Source organism: Neopsephotus bourkii, unplaced genomic scaffold (assembly GCF_033783945.1).
Source record: "Neopsephotus bourkii isolate Nb327-2 ecotype Australia unplaced genomic scaffold, CSIRO-AGI_Nbou_v1 NB_272, whole genome shotgun sequence".
NCBI lineage: Eukaryota > Metazoa > Chordata > Aves > Psittaciformes > Psittacidae > Neopsephotus > Neopsephotus bourkii.
Window position 1 is genome coordinate 21006731 of NW_026900781.1, and position 19759 is coordinate 21026489.

The 19759-nt window shown below is 41.4% G+C and overlaps 1 protein-coding gene across 2 annotated transcripts in view; it reads left to right on the forward strand.

Moving 5' to 3' along the window:
• The window catches only part of MYO10 (myosin X), a 159558-nt gene that overhangs the window by 101009 nt on the left and 38790 nt on the right, over positions 1-19759 (forward strand). For both annotated transcript variants that reach the window (XM_061346703.1, XM_061346704.1), the window contains 2 exons: positions 797-905; positions 4090-4170. In XM_061346703.1, coding sequence (XP_061202687.1) covers positions 797-905; positions 4090-4170 — 190 coding nt within the window. The remainder of the gene's footprint in view (positions 1-796; positions 906-4089; positions 4171-19759) is intronic.

Sequence of the window (19759 nt, forward strand, 5' to 3'; positions counted from 1 at the left end):
GGGGTGAGAGAAGAGAAGGGAGCTGAGCCCAGGTGTTGCTGTCTCAGCTGTTGCCCCCGTGCATTCAATCCAGTCATCCTGCCATGCTGTATGAGTTGCTTGTTTGTAAATCCCTTAAACCCTTCTGTTCAGGGAAACTGTTGATAAACATTTTCCTCTCTAAGTCATTTATTCTGGTTTCATGGCATACCTGGCATAACATCTATCAGCTGAAGTATGTAGGTAGAAGTAATAAATGAGTTGAAGCTGCTGGGCCTGGTTTTACTCTTGCACCAACATCTGTCTGGAGCTCGAGTTAAAAAGTCTGTTTTTCTGTAGAAGTAAGAGGAGGATTCGTGGCTGATAGAGCAGAGAGCAGCATACACAGGTGGTGTCTGAGACTGAGACTCGTGGGTGGTTATTTGTGTCATGGCTGCAAGCAAGCTGGAAGTGTTGTTTTAGTCTTTGGTCAGGTAAAATGCCAGTTACAGTCAACTGGAGTTTTGGTTGAGTGAGTAAAATGCAGTAAGGACTTTAGAACTTCAAGTTTCATTTCCCTAATGATGTCTTGGGACTGGAGAAGAACCTCCTTATTTTGTTTTGCTTTGCTTTGTTTTGTTTTGTTTTTCTCCCCTGCATAAATTCTGCAAAGGGAAAATCTACTGCTTATTAAAGATTACGGACAAAATCAGTAATCACATTTTTGGATGGAAGAGCTGCTTTCTAGGGGACAATACTTTCTTTGCATTCTATAGCAGTAAACCTCATAGTCTGTTAAGATATGTTTTAGAGATACTGTTTTTCTTTCCCATTTCAGTCTCGATTTCATCTATGATCTGTTTGAACATGTTTCAAGTCGCAACAATCAAGACACTCTTAAATGTGGAAGCAAGCACCGAAAACCCACTGTCAGTCTGCAGTTCAAGGTTAGTTAATGTGTCATCTCTGCTGTAATCAGTGATAGATCACCATCAATAAAGAATAGCCATGGATTAAAACAAGCAAAACTTCAGCATCAAAACATCGCTGTCTCTTCTGCGGAATTGCACTTATTAATTGACTAATTGGCTAGCTTCAAGCAGACTAGGTAGCTTCAACTAGCTGTCTTCAAGCAGACGCTAAGCTTTGCATCACACCATCCATACAGAACTCCTGTTCCTATTGCTTTCCAGTTGCCTATTTGTCCTTATTTTAAAGCTCATATATGAAGTTGGTCTCTCTTGCCCTGGTTTTTCTTTCTAATCTAAAACGTATCACAGAATCATGCAAAGCCTTACAGCAGTGCCTGTATGTTAGGAAAAATAAGTACTGAATAAATACCTCATTAAGGTGTTGCCTTGCTTTTTAACTTAAAGTTTGGAAAGCATTTTTATTAAACACCTTTTAATGAGGCTTTATAGCCCTCCCATCAAAAATGGCACTAAATTGAAATCTAGCATAAAATTTATCTGCAAATTATTTAAAAGAGAGAGATTGGCACGAAACCTTTTCTAAATTGCATGAGTACAAGTCTGGATTAGTTGTCTCTCATTTGGTTTGAATTAATATATATTTGCACTCTTCATTCACTTAAAGAAAAAAAAAAAGGAAGCAGACTCAAACCCCTTGAGGGTAGATTTTATCCTAGCAGACTATTGCTAAGTGTTGGACAGAAGAGCAAGGAGTGTATGCTTGGGCACACACAGTGTCTTTATTAAAAAGCACTAATACTCCTTTGCTTTGTGCTACCATCACTTGGCTCAGATAATACCTGCTTCTTGTGGTGAGGTGGTATTATTTGCTAGTTCTCTGGGATGCTGAAAGTGATGTTTCCACTTAATCACTCATGCCTGTGCAAAGTAGACCTTTAAGATGTTACTGTATAAAAAATGACCATTTATTTGCGCCCACTTTGCAAAGTAGAACATAATATACGTTCCTTCTCTTCTCCATCAGGTCCCCTGGACAAAATAAAGCATGATAAAACATGAAATCAAAATGTTGTTTTGATAACTAACTCTTACCTAAAGTTGCAGTAACTGACCATTAGCCATCTGGGCTGCTTTCCAATAGGTTGACCTTTTGTAAAGAGATCATTATCCCATTCGCAAAGAATTAGGTTGGGTGGGTTTTTCCATGTTTTAAAGCCTACCAGGGATTAGTCCATCTCATTTCAACTGAAGATAAGAACTTTGCCTTCACGGTTTTGTTCTCATGGGAGGTTGGTTAACTCTTCTTTCCGTTTGACAGCTTGCCTAATGTGGGCCTGGGAGTACACACAGAATAGCTGAGGTTAGATACCATCTGTTTCAGCCTGTTGCTTAAAGCAGGGGGAACTTCAGATTAACTTGTCACCTGACAGTGATTTAGAGGCTTGCAGCACTGTGCAGAATGTCTGTCTGTACCACAGATGAATGTGAAAATAGGTTAAATTGTTTTTGTTTAGACTGATCACTGTTTCCAGTCTCCCTAAGTAGTAGCCTGGCTTGAGAGAATTGGCTTCGTTGTCCGTAGATGATGTAATGTTCACACAGGTTTAACAGAAATGAAGCCTTTACCTTTTGAGGCTGTAAATGCCTGTCTTTACACAAAAATATTTGTCTTTCTTTCTTCTGGCTGTTTAATGTTTGCTGCCACTTACTTTTGGTCTGTAGACTGGCAAAGGCAAACAAACCAAGAACTATCATTTACATTCTCATTCACTTCACCATTTGCTCCATTTGCCCTGTGCACAGCCAAAACTCTGCCGTTTCCTTTATCACTTCATGTTTAATCATCAAGAAAGCCCTTGGTTTGCAGATTAAAGCAAGAATTTGTTGTAACAGACTGCCATTGGCAGTTTGGCTCCAAAACATATGGTAGAACGCACAGTGTTGCTCTTCTTACAAGTGAATTTTCTCTCTCCTTGGCAGCCTGCTCTGTATTCTTTCCACTGCCTGGCATACAGGGCCACCTTTGAGAAGTAAAACATTGTCATTGTTAGCTTTCTGGGCTCTTCAGAGCCTGGGCTCTGCTCTTCTACAGTCATTTGTATCTCTGCAAAGTAAATGCAAGACTTTAGTTTAAAATGGTTTATCGTACTTAATGATACAGAATGAGGCAAGTTGGAATAAGATACGGAATCATGGCTCAGGCAGGAAAGGGGTGGATGTGTAATTAAAGTAATAATCATAAAAGGACTGAGGGATTTTTGTGATTTTTATCTCCAGGCTGAGGTTCAGACAACTGATAGTCTAATATGTATTGGGTCATTCAGAGTTCTAAAACTAGGAATGTTTTCTAATATGTTGTTTTTTTTCCTAGCTGAACCTTATAATCTCTCTTTTATTGTTAAATGCAATTAACTATCACATGAAATAACTGTGAAATGGTGTGCTTAATGCTGTTAGCATTGTCCTTCAGTAAGATATGTTTTCTTTACTGCTTTATGTTTTACTCAGTTTTAGTTAATTTCAAGAGGGTGGCATTTTCAAATATAGTGTTGGTAAAACTATGTCTTCTATATTCTAAAATAACTCTTTTTTTTCCAGAAATTTTTAATACTATTTCTGTCTTCTTGTTGACTTATGTTTACTATCACAGTGTCCTTTTAGCAGGAAAGATTGAGACCACACAGCAGAGAATTCCCTGTGCAGAAAATGCTGCTGATGGCAATGGAAAATAAGTGGGTACGGGGTGGTTGAAATGAAAAGACGAAATCTGGTTTTGTGGGTATTTCAGTTTTATCTTAGACCTCTTACCTTTCCTTTTGACTTGCTTGAGTTTAGCAGTTTAGGAATGTGGATCCCAAGTCTTAAGCAGTCATTCAGAAGATCCCTGAAACAGCAACTTTCTAATTTGGTGTTTCCTTATGAACAGTTTTCTTCATACCAATCTTTAAAACTTATTCATTCTAGAATAGTGATGACAGTTTTGATCAGAAGTGCAGTGGAAAAAACAAGAATGCGTGTGTTGATTCTGTGTGTTCACAAGCAAGAATTTACATGGTACTGTCGTTTCTGGTGTACGCCACTAGATGTTGCAGTTAGATGTTGTCTGCAATGCTAAGCTGCCGGAGCCTTTGCTGGGTTATGTTGCTTCTGTAAAAAAGTCAGTTTGTGAAGTGCTGTCTTCTTTCTACCCGTGTTTTAGGAATCTCTTCATTCTTTAATGGCAACGCTGAGTTCTTCAAATCCTTTCTTTGTTCGGTGCATCAAACCCAACGTGCAGAAGGTAAGATTTAAAATTGCGCCCCTCTTTTTTTATACATCTCAGGTCTGATCTTTCACTGTCTATCTGATTATCACTGTGTGAAGGAGAGGGTATCATTCTTCACTGACTTTGTAAAAGGCTCTGTAAGGTGAAGGCATTGGGAAAGGCTTTTGATGTTTCTTGCACATGACCCATGTCTTTGGGCACCTTTTTAATAGTCATTGCTCACAACTGTGAGAAATTACTGGTTCTAAGGATAGTTATGAAAGGAAGGCTGCACTGTATATTTGTCAATTCTGTGAGGGCCTTTTTAGGAAGAAAAAGTCAAAGCTACAAAGTTGGTTTTAAATCACTAGAGGCAGTGAATGGTGGTACATGTAATAAAACTGATGTGACTGACCAGTTCTCTGTCATCAGACTCTGTCTTTAATTAATGTACACTTCTAGATGTCTTTATGCTGGCTGTTTTGTCCTATTACAGAATTATGTTTTTAAAACAGACATGGAAGCTAAGGCTTACTGTATCATTTTGTCTTTTGAGTCATGGATAATGAAAGGCAATGTCAACGCTTACATATGTTGGAAGGTTTTCTATAAACTAAGTGGTAATGGTATAGTAATCACCAAAGTTGATATTGTTATCCCAGTCTTGATATTCCATGGTTTTGTGCATCTGGTTTTGGCTTTATAGACCGTTATTCAGGGCTGTTTATGTCAAAAATGCCACAGGCAGAGGCAGAGGTGCTAATGAATCTATGGTTTTCACAAGGCCACTTAGAAATAGGTGACTTTGCTTTAAATCCAGTTTTACATGTTACATCTTTATGGGATGTCTGGTTAATTAGGATACTAATTCATCAAACCTGTTAGACTTCATTGCAAGTTTTTGTGTTATCTGGGCAGTTCATCCTCGACTGTACATGTTTTCAGTTGCTAACTGTTAACTCCGCTTTTGTACTGTTGCTTGTGATGTGTCAAATAACATGCAGATTATGGACGCCTTAGCAAGAGGGAACAGCCTGGAAACGAGTAAGACCTGCTTTCTGCCTCCTGAAGCGTTTGGTGCTCTGAGGAGTGCAGCCACCAGGTAGTCAAGCCCATGTGGATGACAGTGCCTTGGCCATTAGCTAGGGTCTGTGAGCCTGTGTGTAGCACAGGCACTGATCTCTTGAGGGTGGCAGTTTTGAAAAGCTTGTTTTCTTCCCGGTCCCATTTCTGCCTGGAAGCCTCATGACCCTTCATACAGCCCACCTGCTGCCATGATGTATAGGAGGAATTTCAGTAACTCACACATTCTCCTTGTTCGTCCTTTTGCATCTGAGTTAGGCTCATCACAGTACCAAAGTCACAAGGATTTGCAGCGGCTGATGCAAGAACTGGACACATGTATTTCCAAGGCAAGGAAAACACTTGTGTTCCCACTCCCGTGTTCCTTGTTGCTCTATCAGTCTTTTCCCACTAGAATGCTCCATCCCTGACAAATTTGGCATATGCTGCTGTATCTGCACATATCTTTTACTATGATTAAAACAAAGTTCTCACAGAATGAGCAGCTGTGCAAGCAAAAGGAGCTTGAAACAGCCTTAGTCTCAGGCAACCACGTCTAACTGCAGGAGTACATGCAGGAACAGATTGGGTAATTCTGTAGACAATCCCTTTCAAAGTACGTGAAAAATGTCACTGAAGTCTTACACAAAAATGGTTATCCTTGTTTTGCATCTGCTTTAATTTGATTGCAAGTTTAACTTGATTCAATGGCTTTACCAAATAAGAAATCCTATTTGAAGAACAAGAGTAAAGGGTCACACAGTTTACCTGTTGTAGTTGATTCAGTAGATGACTTGAGGGAAAATGAGAAGGAAAGGACTTGTTGTATAGGACTTGTTGAGAGCATTCTCACCCAGGGAAATGTTCTCAAAATATATTTTTTGGGATTCACTGTTTTAAATTTTGTCTGCTGTGTACTCTCTGCTCCCCACCATGTCTCACAGACAGTGATTTTTAGTGCCAGTCTAATGACGTTGGTGTTGCTCCTTCTGCAACAGTCCAGGTAGAGAAGCAGGCCCATGAACGGTGTTTGATTCCTCTATAGTTCAGCTCGATTCTGTAGATGTGCATCATGTTAAACATTTCACAGTTTATGCTGTCATACCACGTGTTGCTTCTTTTCAGTTAGACTGAAAATCAGGTGAGTCAGTTTGCATAGCTCTGAACCTGCATGGCTCAGAGACACATTAGCTGTGCATGGACTACCAGGGATTACAGTGTACGTGACTCACTGTGCAGGGCTGGCTGGAAACATAACTGCTTGAAACACAGAGATGAGCCACTGAAATGGAGGAACTGGATTGAAAGAAAGTAAAAATCTTCACTGAGCACTTTCCTCTGTGTTTTCCAAATGTAGTTTTTACTCTGCAGTGATGGTGATAGGGAATGACAAAATGTCACTTTTCAAAAAATACTTAAATAGTGCTTGCCAAGTAACAAATGATGCGAAAGAAAGGGGTGTCTTAATTGCTGTTTTGAAATATGCAGCATTTAAAAGTGAACTGAACCAGAGAGACTGAGCAAGGAGGGAGCTGGAGCTGTGTTATCTGGAGCAAAGCCACTCAAGCTGTTGATTGCTCTCTGGGTTGAGTAACAAATAGGTAACACACCTATTGGTGAGCATCCTCTGTAACTCTGGAGGGAACGAGCTGGTGGTGTTTGAGAGCTGTTTTATTCTGGAAGTGTGTTTGAATTCTGTAGGTGAATGAGTTTGAGCAGGTGGAAAACAAATTCAAGCCTTTGAAAAGCAGAACGTGCAGCAGACGTTTCTAGACATGAAAGTGTATTCATGTTGGATAAGAAATGTGATAATTTACAGTAATTATTTTGTTATCAAAAGTATAATTTTTAAATACGTTGCAGTGGCAAGCAAATAAATTCAACATATGCAGTAAACTGCTGAATATTTACATATCAAAGCAGAATCTACACTCATTAGTGCAGATTCCTACAGGGAGCACACAGAATACGTGACCTTTTGTCACAAGACATTTCAGTGAGCAGGCCTCAGACAGAAGAACAGAGGAGCCATTAATCTTTGGCAGACCCCCTAACAATCAGTGTATCTGTTTTCACAGTTTCTGGTCTGTTCTGAGCTAGCCAGAACATGGAAGCTTTTCCACTTGGTATGCTTAATGAGTATTTTCTGCTGATGAAGGGTCTTTCTCCACAGCTCCCTTATCTTCAGTGGGTCTTGCAGAACTATGTATCATTTAATTCTTTTGGACTTTAACACATCTTTTTCTGTTTCTTGGTCTCATGTTTCTATATCTGCCTCATGTTCTATTCTATAATAATTCCTCCCTGCAACATTGCCTTTTCTGGTCTCCATCTATCCTTTTTAGAGCATCTTAAATTAAAAAAAGAGGCAAACACAACCATCACACACACAAAAAAGGTAAACAAAAAAGACTGCCTTTCTAAAACAAGCTACAGTCATTGCTACAGCACTCAGCTGAATGTTTCTTCCAGCTTGCTGCTATTAATAAAGTTGCTAAGCCTTGGCACGACGCAGGAGACAGTTCAGGGTAAATGTAAGATCTGAACTTGCTATACAAGATCTTTCAGAGACAGAAAGTTTCCTGTTGGCCAGAAGGAGCAGCCTCAGACAGACTGGCTCAGGTGCCTTCTAAAGTTCCCTTCTTCATTTAGGATTTTTCTACAGAAAATATACTGGCATAATCACAGCAAGTGCCATAATATTGGCGTAATCATTGCAAGTGGCCCCAGCCCCCAGCATCGGCACCTCCACATCTGTGCTGATCTCTTAAAACTCAGTAACTGCAGCTTGCTTCTGTAATTCCCTTTCTTGAGACTTCAGCAGGTTCAGACTTGGCTGATCTCTCATGCACCTAAATAGGTGCAACCACTTCTCTTTTTTACAAATGTAAGTCCAGTTTGGTCCTGATAAAGCAAATTCCTGGCTTCATTAGAGTTGGCATGAATGTAGACAAGATGTACACAAGAATTTCACTTTGTGCAGGGTTTGGGTTGGTTTTGTTTAGGAAACCTGTGTTGGTGTGTGCGCCACCTGAAGAGGCTTGCAGGGTCTCTGCTCATCTCCCTGTGTGCTCCTTTACTGTCTTATTCCTCTGTTGCAGTGATGGGCTTGCCACTGGGAAGATGAAAGTTGCCTTCTCTGAAGCTTGTGAGCTCTGAAGGGGCAATTCTGTTTCTCTGAAGGTTTTTTTATATTGATTCTTTTTAATCTTCAAATTTAATTAGGTAAGGTAAAGAAATGAAATTAAGTCTGCATTGTAAACTTAATGGAGGGTCAGAGCTACAGGGAGCAATGAAAAAGTGAAACTAGTAATAACTGCAATTCAAAGGAAGACTGGTAGAAAAAGGTCTGTAATAAGTTCTGTGAGGCTTACTGCTGGTTAGAGCCCTATCTTGCTCCATATTCACTCAGGGAAGATTACTATCATGGCAGTAGGATCGCTAACATCGCTTCTGGGGACAGAGACATTTAAAGGCATCAAGGTATGACTATTGGCACCCTGCATTGTACTTTGATGCATTGGTCATTAGTAGCTATGAGATGTCCTGGAATAGCAAGCAGTACGTCCCCTAATAGGAAGCAAGATGCGAACCTATTTCACTTGGCGTCTGAATTAAACTTGTGCTCCTAAAATAGCTCTGAATCATTGTGAACATAAGTATAGCATGATACCAACCTAAACACCAGTTAGACGTACAGCTCAGGAGCGCAGTACAAAGGAGCAATGACAGAACAGGTTGGCCCCATATGCAAGGATGATTGTCTGCAGGGTGTGGAGCAGGTACAAGTTCAGTGAATGCAGTATGTGAACTGGTTGTCAAGCTGGAATTGCAATATTGTCTTATTGAGACATGCCTGTATGAATTACTAGTTAGCCTTTTAGAGTGATTGGTGTGGGGTTTGGTTTTGGTTTTGTTTGTTTTGGTTTTTTTTTTTTTTTTTTCAAAAATACAGTTAATGGCAGTGAGAGTGCAGTGCTGCTGCGTTGAGAGCAGCACTGACTTTAAACCTTGAAAGATGCAGGCAGGAAGACCGAGCTTCAGGGATACTCAGCTCTACCTACAGCACAGGCTTCCTAAGCATCTGCATAAAACTTTACATATAAAAGTTCTTATTTTAAATAATTATCCTCAATAAAGGGGTCCAGCTTCAAACTTCTGTACACATCCTACTGCAGTTGTATACCAAGTGTGTGCTTTGTACATCAACCTCAGTCACTCAGCAGACTCTGCGTCTCCTTACTGGGGAGTAGGTGCCTTTGTAGGCTTCTAAAGATGCTGAGCCCAGCAGTTATAAGCTAAGAAGTGTTAGGCCCTAAGTGGAGGCCTTTTTATGGTTTATTCACTTACTTGCAGAGCCCTGGGGTAGCCCTTCTGCAGTGAAGCTGCAGTGTTCTCTGGTACTGGGAGCTAGCAGATCACAGGGTAAATTTGACATGCGATCCTTCAGAAAAATGGAATAGAAAGCCTGATCATCAAGTTAATAGCTACTCTGTCACACTTAGACAGTAAAGGGAATCATAGAATCATAGAATAGTTAGGGTTGGAAAGGACCTTAAGATCATCAAGTTCCAACCACCCTGCCATGGGCAGGGACACCTCGCTCTAAACCATATTACCCAAGGCCTAGTCCAACCTAGCCTTGAACACTGCCAGGGATGAAGCATCCACAACCTCCTTGGGCAACCTATTCCAGTGCCTCACCACCCTAACAGGAAAGAATTTCCTCCTTATATCCAATCTAAACTTCCCCTGTTTAAGTTTTAACCCATTACCCCTTGTCCTATCACTGCAGTCCCTAATGAAGAGTCCATCCCCAGGATCCCTATATGCCCCCTTCAGATACTGGAAGGCTGCTATGAGGTCTAGATTATATGGGCCAGGTACAGCTGATGGGTATGTGCAGTGCTGTCTACAGAAAGTTAAGGTCTAGTAGTATTCATTTGCATCTGTAAAAGCAGCTGGTGAACTAGAGATCCTTATTGCCTATTTAAAAAAAAAACCCTTCTCTTTAATCTCAGTTGTTCTCAATATGCTTGTTTAAAGAAGGCTTTCTGGCTGCCAATTACCGCTGTCATTTCTTCTGGAGGAAGCAGATCCACAGGCTCTGGGCACAGATTGGGCTTGCTGGGGCTCAGGGAGTTTCTGTTCAGGCTCATCCTTTGGGAGAAAAGCAATCATTTCCCAAAAACATAGTGATCTCACAGGCCAACAAGTGCATGGGGCCGGATACAAACTATTTATCCTAAGCCCCTTAACTAGTTCATAAGGCTTTATTGTTCATAATCAGGAAGACAAAGTCGTAAGGTGTGGCATTGTGCCTGGCCAACGCCGCTTAATTCAGCTACCCGGATCTTGTTGCCTTGGGTTTTGCAGAATTACATAGCTTCAAATCAAGACTTGTAGAGTATGTCCCAGCTGCATCATTTTCTGGCACATCACTCGAGTAATTAGGTCAGGCGCTAGAAGACTTCTTAGGTAAAAGTGATAAGGAAGGGCGGGTGCAAGGAAGGCAATCGCTCCTGCTCGCAAAGTGCCGGCAGTAATGTTACGTGTAAATCTGAATCCCTGGCTGGAAGAACATGATGATTACTGCGGGGAGTTTCATGCTGCACAGGCAGTGCCTGTCTTCTGTCACCTCCAAAAGACTGCTCCCATAGCTCCAGCGGCGCAGTGTGCTGGTTATGCTGCCTGGGAGCCAGGGGGCTGTCCCGTTGATCCCATCTCAGAGCATCGCTGCTTGCTGGGCTGAAGTAGGTCATTCCACTCTCCAGGCAGTCACCCAGACAGGCATGTTCTTCTTCTTCATCAAGGTTTGTTGTTTACTAAGTAGGGCTGACTAGGCATCCCTTTGCTAAGTGTATTAGCGTTTGTGTTTCAGTGACCACTGTATGAGGAGTTTAAAATTGAGGCATTTAAGGCTGGGGACAGAGAACTGAGATGGGGTGCTGCTGGGGAGGGAGCAGACACTGTGCTGTGCAGATTGCATCAAACTCCAGGCAGTGGAGGCAGACAGATTTTTGCATGTTTTGCAGCACGTACATGCAGAGTTGCCAAGTTTCTCAGAGCATTTAGTAGGACTTTGACCGCAAGTGGTAGGAGTCACTTTCGGATCTTAGATGGTGACTGTGGCAGCGTGGTTTTGTGAGCAGGGTGGAGAGGACTCATGGGGGGCAAAAGCTACTTCAAAGAGGAAACTGAGAGGAGGTGGCTCAAGTGATGAAGCACCAGAACAATTCAGGGCAAAAATAAAATGCCTGAGGGTGGGGTATTTCTAAAGTGCAACACTTGGTGTGTAGTCTAGTGTAGTATCTGGAAGTAAGAATGATTCTGACTGCTGTAGCAATTGATCTGTCAGCAGCAGAAGGGCTTACTGCCTCCAGCTGACTTCAGACACTGCAGTAATTCTGCTATTTGTGCCAGCTGATGGAGTTTTTGTGGTTTGTGAATTTCTTCATGTGATTGTGTGATATGGATGGGCATTTGTGGAACTGCAGCTACTGATCCCAAGTCTGAAGTAGTTGCGTTTTATAAATACTGAGCAAAGAACTTGGCTTTTCTTCCTTCTTGTGCACTCTACCATGTATTTGAATTGCGAGCATTGTCATGCAAATGTATGTGCAGAAAAAGTGTGTACTTCATCAGGCTTTGGAAATTTTCTTCTTTAACTGCAATAACAAAAAGAATCCCCCCACATCTCTAGATGGCAATTTACATTCAAATCCTGTTTGCTGTGTTCTCATGGTAACTACTCCAAGGGAATATGCACAGTCCATGATAAACAGACATCCTTAGAGCTTCAAAAGCATCGCTGACATACAGAGTATTGTTCCCTAGCAAAAACTTTAACGTTTGCAACTCCCTTGCTAAACTTTGTCTTAGGGCACTTTGTGCGTTTTATCTCTTAAGGTTTAGGAATTTGTTGGCTGTGAAATATATTTACATTATTGATGCCTATAAGGTGAGATTAGCCCTTGTGTCCTGTTAGTCAGGAATAGCTACAGCAATTGCTGTAGAGCCAGCCCTCGCTAGGCTTCACTTCCTTTGAGTAGCAGGAGGAATGAATTAACCAAGTACAGCCAAAGATATCACATGAAAGACTTGAAATACCAGTGAGCTGAAGCAAGCCCTGCTCTGTGTGTGTCTGTGTGTGTGTGTGCGTAGCTGCAACTGCTAAAGATTCAGTTTTTCACAATGGACGAACGCTGAAGGGTGGAAAAGACTTAAAAGGTAAGGGGTTTAATTCATGCAGGTTTTATAACAATTTTAGTCTTGCATACTTGGAGCTCCAGTGGACTTGTAGAAAAAGAAAAGAAAGTGCCTGGAGTTTGCCCAAGCAAGCTGTTCTGTAAATGTTTCTGGGCTTATATTTTTTTATAAAGAGGGTAAATGCACGCAGAATTAAGTTTATGAAAAAATGACTAAATTTACTGGTCTAATCATATTTTCGAATGCCAGGAGAGCTCTGCTGCCAAGCAGTCTGCTTTAATAAATCACACTCTGTTTGAGAGTTAAAGAGGTGATTGTTCACAGACCAGGGTAAAAGTCAGCAGTTAGAGCTGAGTGCGCAGAGGGGGAAGACCTGTGTTGTGGTGATGGGCTGCTTTCTGGAGAAAGATCTTCTCTCTTCTTCAGCTGTCTATGGTGTATAGGTTGAGAAGAAACAGCTATGTAAAGTTTTGGGCCGTAGTATTCTTGTAATTTGTTAAGGCATAAGGCATGTCTGTAGTTTTGCTTTGATTACAAGATAATAATGCGATACCGGGGATGAGTATGTCAGGGGTGGAGAGGGTCAAGCAAGATATCTGTAGCACCCAGAACTTTACACTAATTTTGTAGCTTTACTGGAGAAACTTGATGGGGCACATTTGAGACAGTATTTTGGGGTGGGTTTTTTTTTGCCATAGAAATACAGGAAACAGATATGCCTGGAAAAAAAGCATTAATCACAATAGTGATGGAAAGGATACCACAACAGCAGTATATTTGACTCTGTTTGCTGTGTCAACTCCCCCCCTTTCAGCCCTGATAAAGTAAACCCCCCAACCCAGCAGGTAAAATAATTCTGCTAACCACTGATTGCTTCTGGGATCTGCATTTTGCTTCTTGCTTTCCCTCTTAAAGAGCTTGCCTCTGCAAACATCAGAATTCAGCCACAGGCTAGAAAATTAGGGTAAAATTGCTTGAGAGAACCTGTTACGAAGGGAATGGGCTTGATCCTGCATCATTGAAGTCTATGGGAGTTTTATTCTGGTCTCAAGAAGAGCAACCCTAGATTTGCCTTGCAAATCTAGATGGAGCAGATATAATCTGGTGAAGTGCCTATGGGACTGGGAAAGGGGGTTCTCATAACTTGGAATTTTTCTTCTCTCGCTCATGTGTCCTTTTAAACATCAAATGGGAACAGTGGTAGTAGGCCAAAATGTAGGTATTTTTGTAGTGTTGAACATCAGTGATATCTATTCAATATTTCTTTGCAAAAACTGCTTAGTTTAAAAAAAAAAAGGAAAAAATTTGTTTCTCATTTGTTGGCTTATTAAGGAAAAAAATTATTTAGAACCTATGACATGAATGGAAGCATAACAACTATGATTTTTTTTGAATACAGAAGGTTACTGATAGGAATTATCTGGAAGTTGTAGTACTACCCCAGCTACTCACAGGTCTTTGTCAGAGCTACCCTCAGAACACAAAATCCATGTCGGAAGCAGGTGACATTGTTTAAGAGTAGATTTGAGCGAGTTGCTAAATTTTTTTCTCTTTAGCTGTATCTATCTAAGTGTGTGTGTGTGTGTGTGTGTATGGCTTAATTTAGTCACAGGGTGAGGCAGAGAAGCGAAGACTTCATGGGGAAAACCTCACTGTGATGAACTTGTAAGGACTAAGTACACTTCAGAATTTACTGGTTTGTGTGGTTTTAGGTAGTATATAATCCTAAGAAGCCAAGGAGATCCATTCCTAATACTGTCATTACAATTACAGAAGCGAGGTTGTGGTTTTGGTTGTATGAAGTGGAATGTAGTAGCTGTAAAGTCTGTGTTTCAGGACATCAGCTGAGTGTCAGCAGTCAGCCTACACTACAGGAAGTTTTTGGCTGACCCATGATGAGGTTTGAGGTTGCTGTTGCTGGTTTGTTCCTCCACTTTCCTCATGCGTGTTCCCTGTTGCAGCAACAGGGAGCTGGGCAGATGATGCTGCTCACAGCAGCTTTGCTGGGGAAGTGGTGGTAGCACCACAGCTCCTCAGGCACTGTGAGCAGTGTTTGTTCTGTTTTTCAGTTGCAAACACAGGGTAAGCGTATGCTCCATTCAGGTTTGGGAAGTTACTGGTGATCCAGGAAGCCCACTGCACCATGTAAATCATTCAGGGAGCTGGGAAGCTTTTAATTTTGGTTGCCACCTTGGATTGTTGAACATACCTGTAGAGCATTGCACAATGTTTTGTGTAGAAAAGGCAAGCTTGTCACCGACCTCATAGTGCTGTATTTCCACCATTTACATGGTGAGATTGTGGCACTTTTAAACTTAATCTCTGTAGATCTAGAAATTCTAAACATGAAATGGTAAATAGGGGGCTTTCAGGGGTCTCAGAACTTTTAACAGTCAATGAAGTAGATGAGTTTAAAGAAGACATCAACTTTTGGAACACCAGATAAATGCCAAATCCTCTCTGATACTCGCTTTCTCATATGAATGTCTGCCCCAGATTCAGCATGAAAAGGAACCAGTATGTCCATCTGCAGCTTGCCAGCCACACCATTTGTGCATACTTAGCCAAAAAAGAAACAGTGTCCAGCCTCATTAATTAAGTAGTCTCTCACAGGGAGAAATCATGATTTCTGTTAAAAGTGGTTTAGCACTTAAATTAGGCTCACAGAGGTTTTTAATATACACAAACAATTTGCATGTCAAATGAAGTTGCATTTAGGCGAGCAGATTCTATCTTCAGTTTAGGAAAGCTGATTCTATCTTCACTGTCTCTTTCTGATTCAAACATTAAGGGTTATCTTTTGTTGTATATTTAAGCCAGCCTAGGAATTTCTCAGGGAAGAAATGGCTGTTCAGCCATCCAAAATTGCCATTTCCCTGTGACCACCGGCATGCACAACATCAGAGTATCTTAAATCAGCCCAGTTTTTAAAGGGCATGTACATCTCATTGGCCTCAGTGAGCAATAAGCACACATCTAAATGTTTTAAGTTATTACTGGTTTTATGCTGCTTTGGCCAGCATATAACAGGGTGCCTGGAGCCACAGTGCCACTTGTCACACAGCTTTGAAGAGGAGTGAGGTGTGCGTGCAGCTCCCTTACAGTTGCATACCCAGCAATTTGCAAGTTGCAAGTCATCCGTGCAAAGGAGAGAAGAACCGTTGCATCCATTGCTCCAGTGGTGTTGAGTCCATGCTGCTGTCTGGTGCCAGGAAAACATGGTGCTGCTGGTATGGCAGCAGGGAAGCAGATCTCGCCAGTCACGGGTTATTTCAAGCAGTGTTTCACCATAATCAGAAAATATAGAAGAGATACAGAAAATGCATTTCTGGGGCAGAAAGATACATACTCTTTTTTAAATGTCACATAGTAGTGTAAAATCATAAGTAAGGGCAGAACTTTTCACTACTGGATCATCTTAAGAATGGATAGAGTCAGTTGTGTGCTTCATGCCTTAGTGAAACAAACGGCCATTGACCAGCAACCCTGCCTGTGAATTCTGCAGTCTTTGTGGAGGTGAACAGTGGCATTGCAATTAGATCAATCAGAAGGTGGTTAAATGTTAAATCACTTAGGTCCTGATGTAATTTTGACATCTATTATAGTTCATTCTTTCTGTTTTCTGTATATACATGTGTGTGGTTAGATCAGTTAACAGTTTGATAACCATGTTGGTGTTAAGGGACGCTTCTCATCGTCCATTTTAGGTAGCTTTCAATCATGCTAATAAAGCAAAGTTGATTTATTCCATAGTTAACTCTTATTTCACAGATGGTATAGGAATTGCAACAAAGAAATAGCTTCTGCAGGGGGTTTTGTGAGAAAAAAATACATTGTGACTTTCACTGCAAGTGTCAATGATTGCCAGTATACAACCTATAGCAATGAGATGGGGGCAGCGGGTGGGAAGTTAGTTCTAGCAAATGCAGTTACTAGCAGTACTACCACAGGAGCTACCTGCTGTTCTAGCCAAGGTGCTGTTGAATCAGCTGTGCCTTTAGTGTGGCCTCTGTGGCAGTGCATGTAGCTGTGGTCTGCAAAGCTTCTCCATTTTATGCTTACTGATTCCTTCATATATTATATAGAGGGGAATTTTGCTTGGTTTAGGGTTGAAATTTCAGAATTATCAGAAATATCTAATTTGATTTTGATGTGGTTCTCAGAAACATCAAAGTCCTCAAGTAGGAGGCTTTCCAACTCTTAATGGGGGGGATAGGACTGCTGTGTTACAACAAAGCACTCCAAGAAGAACATACTTGTTGCCTTTTTCTGTGAAATTAATGTACACAAGAACAAATAACTACCTTCATTTTCTGTTCCTTCCCTGGAAACACACACACACATACACGCACACACACATACACTAGTCTCAGTATCTTACTGTCTAGTTGGTTGCACATCTGCAAGGCAAGTCATGAATTTATAATATAAAAATGCATAGGGATTAAAGAGTAGCAGCTCAAAGAACCAAATTCTAATGAAAAGGCCAAAGTTAGGCTGATGCTATCTGAGATGTGCAGAGATAGAAGATGTAGGAGTAATTAATACACCGAATACATGGAATTGAGCTGGACCATTTATCTGGGCCACCATGCAGCTCTTGCTGTCAGGCAGGTGGATGCCTGTGCTGATCCTGGGGATCCCCATCACCTTCCGTAAACTTGATATTTCTCCTCTCTAGACTTAATCTTATCTGCAGTGTTATGGGTTTCCTCATAGTTTTAAGCAGATCACCAGACCACACACTGCAAGTCTGCTGCAGCATAGCTCTCGAGCAGCCCTCAGTGTTCTGCACTCCCCAGGCTGAAGTGAGCCCTCAGTAATGATGGAAAAGATGAAGGGCCATGTGCAGGCTGATGGGGTATTTTTGGTGCAGAGGGGCACGCACACTGGCAGGGGTCACTGTGGGGAGCTGGGTGGCTGGGATGCTCAGGGAAGGCTGGGCAGCAGCACCCATGCAGGCAGCAGCCCTGCCATGAATGGAGCCCTGTGCGTGCACTGGGGTGGGAATAATCTGCCCTTTCAGTGCTGCCCGACCTCCGGTGTCCTAGCAACCCAAAGCTGTTCGGCTGAATATTTGGTGGTGCTTCTCATTTACACATATCAGATATTGGCTGTGATTTAAGCCTGGCTGATTTCCTATTACAGCTCTCAAACACAAGGCTCAATACAGAAGGAGAGGAAAAAGGGCTCCTTAGGAGATAATTTTATAAAACCAGATGTATTTTTTTCAGCATAGGAATCACACTGGAATGTTTCTTTGCTTGAGAAAGCACTGAGTAGCAAGTCTGTCTGCGTGTTACGTCAGCCTTGTGCTTTGTAGGCGTCTTTATGGGCCACTGAGGGAATGAACCATGTGCAGGGGCGAAATGCGTTGGAGAAAGAGAAGCTGCCTGTGGCCTCAATATTGAAAAAAGGGGTGCAGTCAAGTGCTAACATTTTATTGTTACTTGAGTCTGATTCTGACTTTTGCTTAGGAAGATGCTGGCCTTCATGGCCGTACAACAAACACATGTGCTTCACACTTCAGTCACTTAAAGACAGCTCAAACATTTTTATTATTTTAAACATTACAGTTTGCAAAGGTGTGATTCATGATCATCGGAGGGCTTTCCCATTGTTAGCAGTTGGAGCTGATAATGTGGAAGGGTTTTTTTAGTATTTCATGGAGAATGTGTGAAGGCTTTGTAATGACTTAAAGCTAATCCATAACACTGCAGCTTAAGTCTTCATAGACAGTGAGCTACAGTAAAATCTCAGCCAAACTTTCCTCAGTAGACCATCAAATACTTGCATAAGTAATGAACTTTCTTCCTGGCAAGATGAAGCTCACATGTGGGAAGCACAGCTCTGGGTTGCACTGTGAGCTGCAGGAGTAGCTGTGTGACTTGTTCTTCTCTGGTGCAGAGTTAGTTTTTGGGAGTCCCATTACCAAAGGTTACAGAAGTCAGCAAGCTTCTTCACATAAATAAAAGTAGTATTTTTTCCACAACAGGAGTGCTAAAGGGGGAGTAGATAGACATTGTAATCTAACCCACTGTGTGGCAAACTGAAGAAACCATTAACCTCCTTCTCGAAGGAGGAGGACGTGCTGTGTTTTCTTTGAAGTATCCAGTGGCTTTAGACAGTCCCACCATCATGGGTAAACTCTTTCAGTGAATACACTCAGTGACAGAAAGATGTGCCTTCTGATTTGGAATTTTCTTCCTTTGATTTTCATGTTTTTAATGTCTTTATCTGCTCTATATTAGAAATTATTGAACATATATTCATGGTATAGCTACTCGCAGATTACTATGAAGGCCTCTTTGCTTTCTCATTGACGAGCTTCTCAAAGCTTTTATTTGAAGTCCTTTACTGCCTTTTTAAAGCCAGATCTTTATTCTCATGGCTCTTACCTAAATAGTTTCCAGTGTAGTGGTCTGCTTCGTTGTGCTCCAAAGTTGGTCACATCAGTAGCAGTCATGTAGCTGAGGAGCACAGGTTAGCTCATAAATCACTGAATTGACTTCTGAAGCATCAAAGAAATTTCAGTATCCTCTTCAAAGCAGTTCTCCAAGACAAGAGTCTCGAGATGTAAATGGTATTCAGGCAAGTGATCCTAAAGGAATAGAGTGTGACCAGATCTAGAGAAGCAGCAAGAGGATGCCTAGGACTGAAGCAGAGAATAAAGTGAGATTTGGATTTAGAGTCCTCTTCTTTCTTTTCTATACATTATGAGTTGAGGTCTCTTGTCCTTCTGTGGAGTGTGATACTAACTTCCTCCTGTGCATCAGGAGCTCCTGTGGCTCATGTGGGAGTGAGGTTCTTCCACCTCCTCCTTTCTACTTACCTGCAATAGAGAAAAGGAGGCAATATCTCTGTATCTTCCCCACCTATATGGAGCTACAGTCTGAAAAAAGGTTGCTCAGTTTTGTGTCACCAAGGCAAGCCGAGTTGTGATAATGTGGATCACAGTTATCTGCAATACTATTTCAGGATGGACTGCTGAAGCTATACTGTGTTAGCATTTCAGTGAGAACTAACTATATGGAGGGTTTCACATGTTCAAGTGTGAGATTACTTGTAGTAACACTACACTAGGTGTTAGAAGTACACAGGATTAGACTCTTACATGGGTTGTTGCAAGAAAAGGTTTTACAGCTATGTCAGACTTCAACCATGCAAGATGAAATTCATCTCAAAGCACTTCTCTCAAGTATTTTGATCTGAACTTTCTATACCCTGATGAAAGTGAGTATCTTCCAGCAATAAATGCATGATCCTAAACACCATTATCTGGAGAAATCATGTTAGAGGAACCATCCTACATGATTTACTGCTTTTAAGTATAGAAACGGACTTACATGCCCAG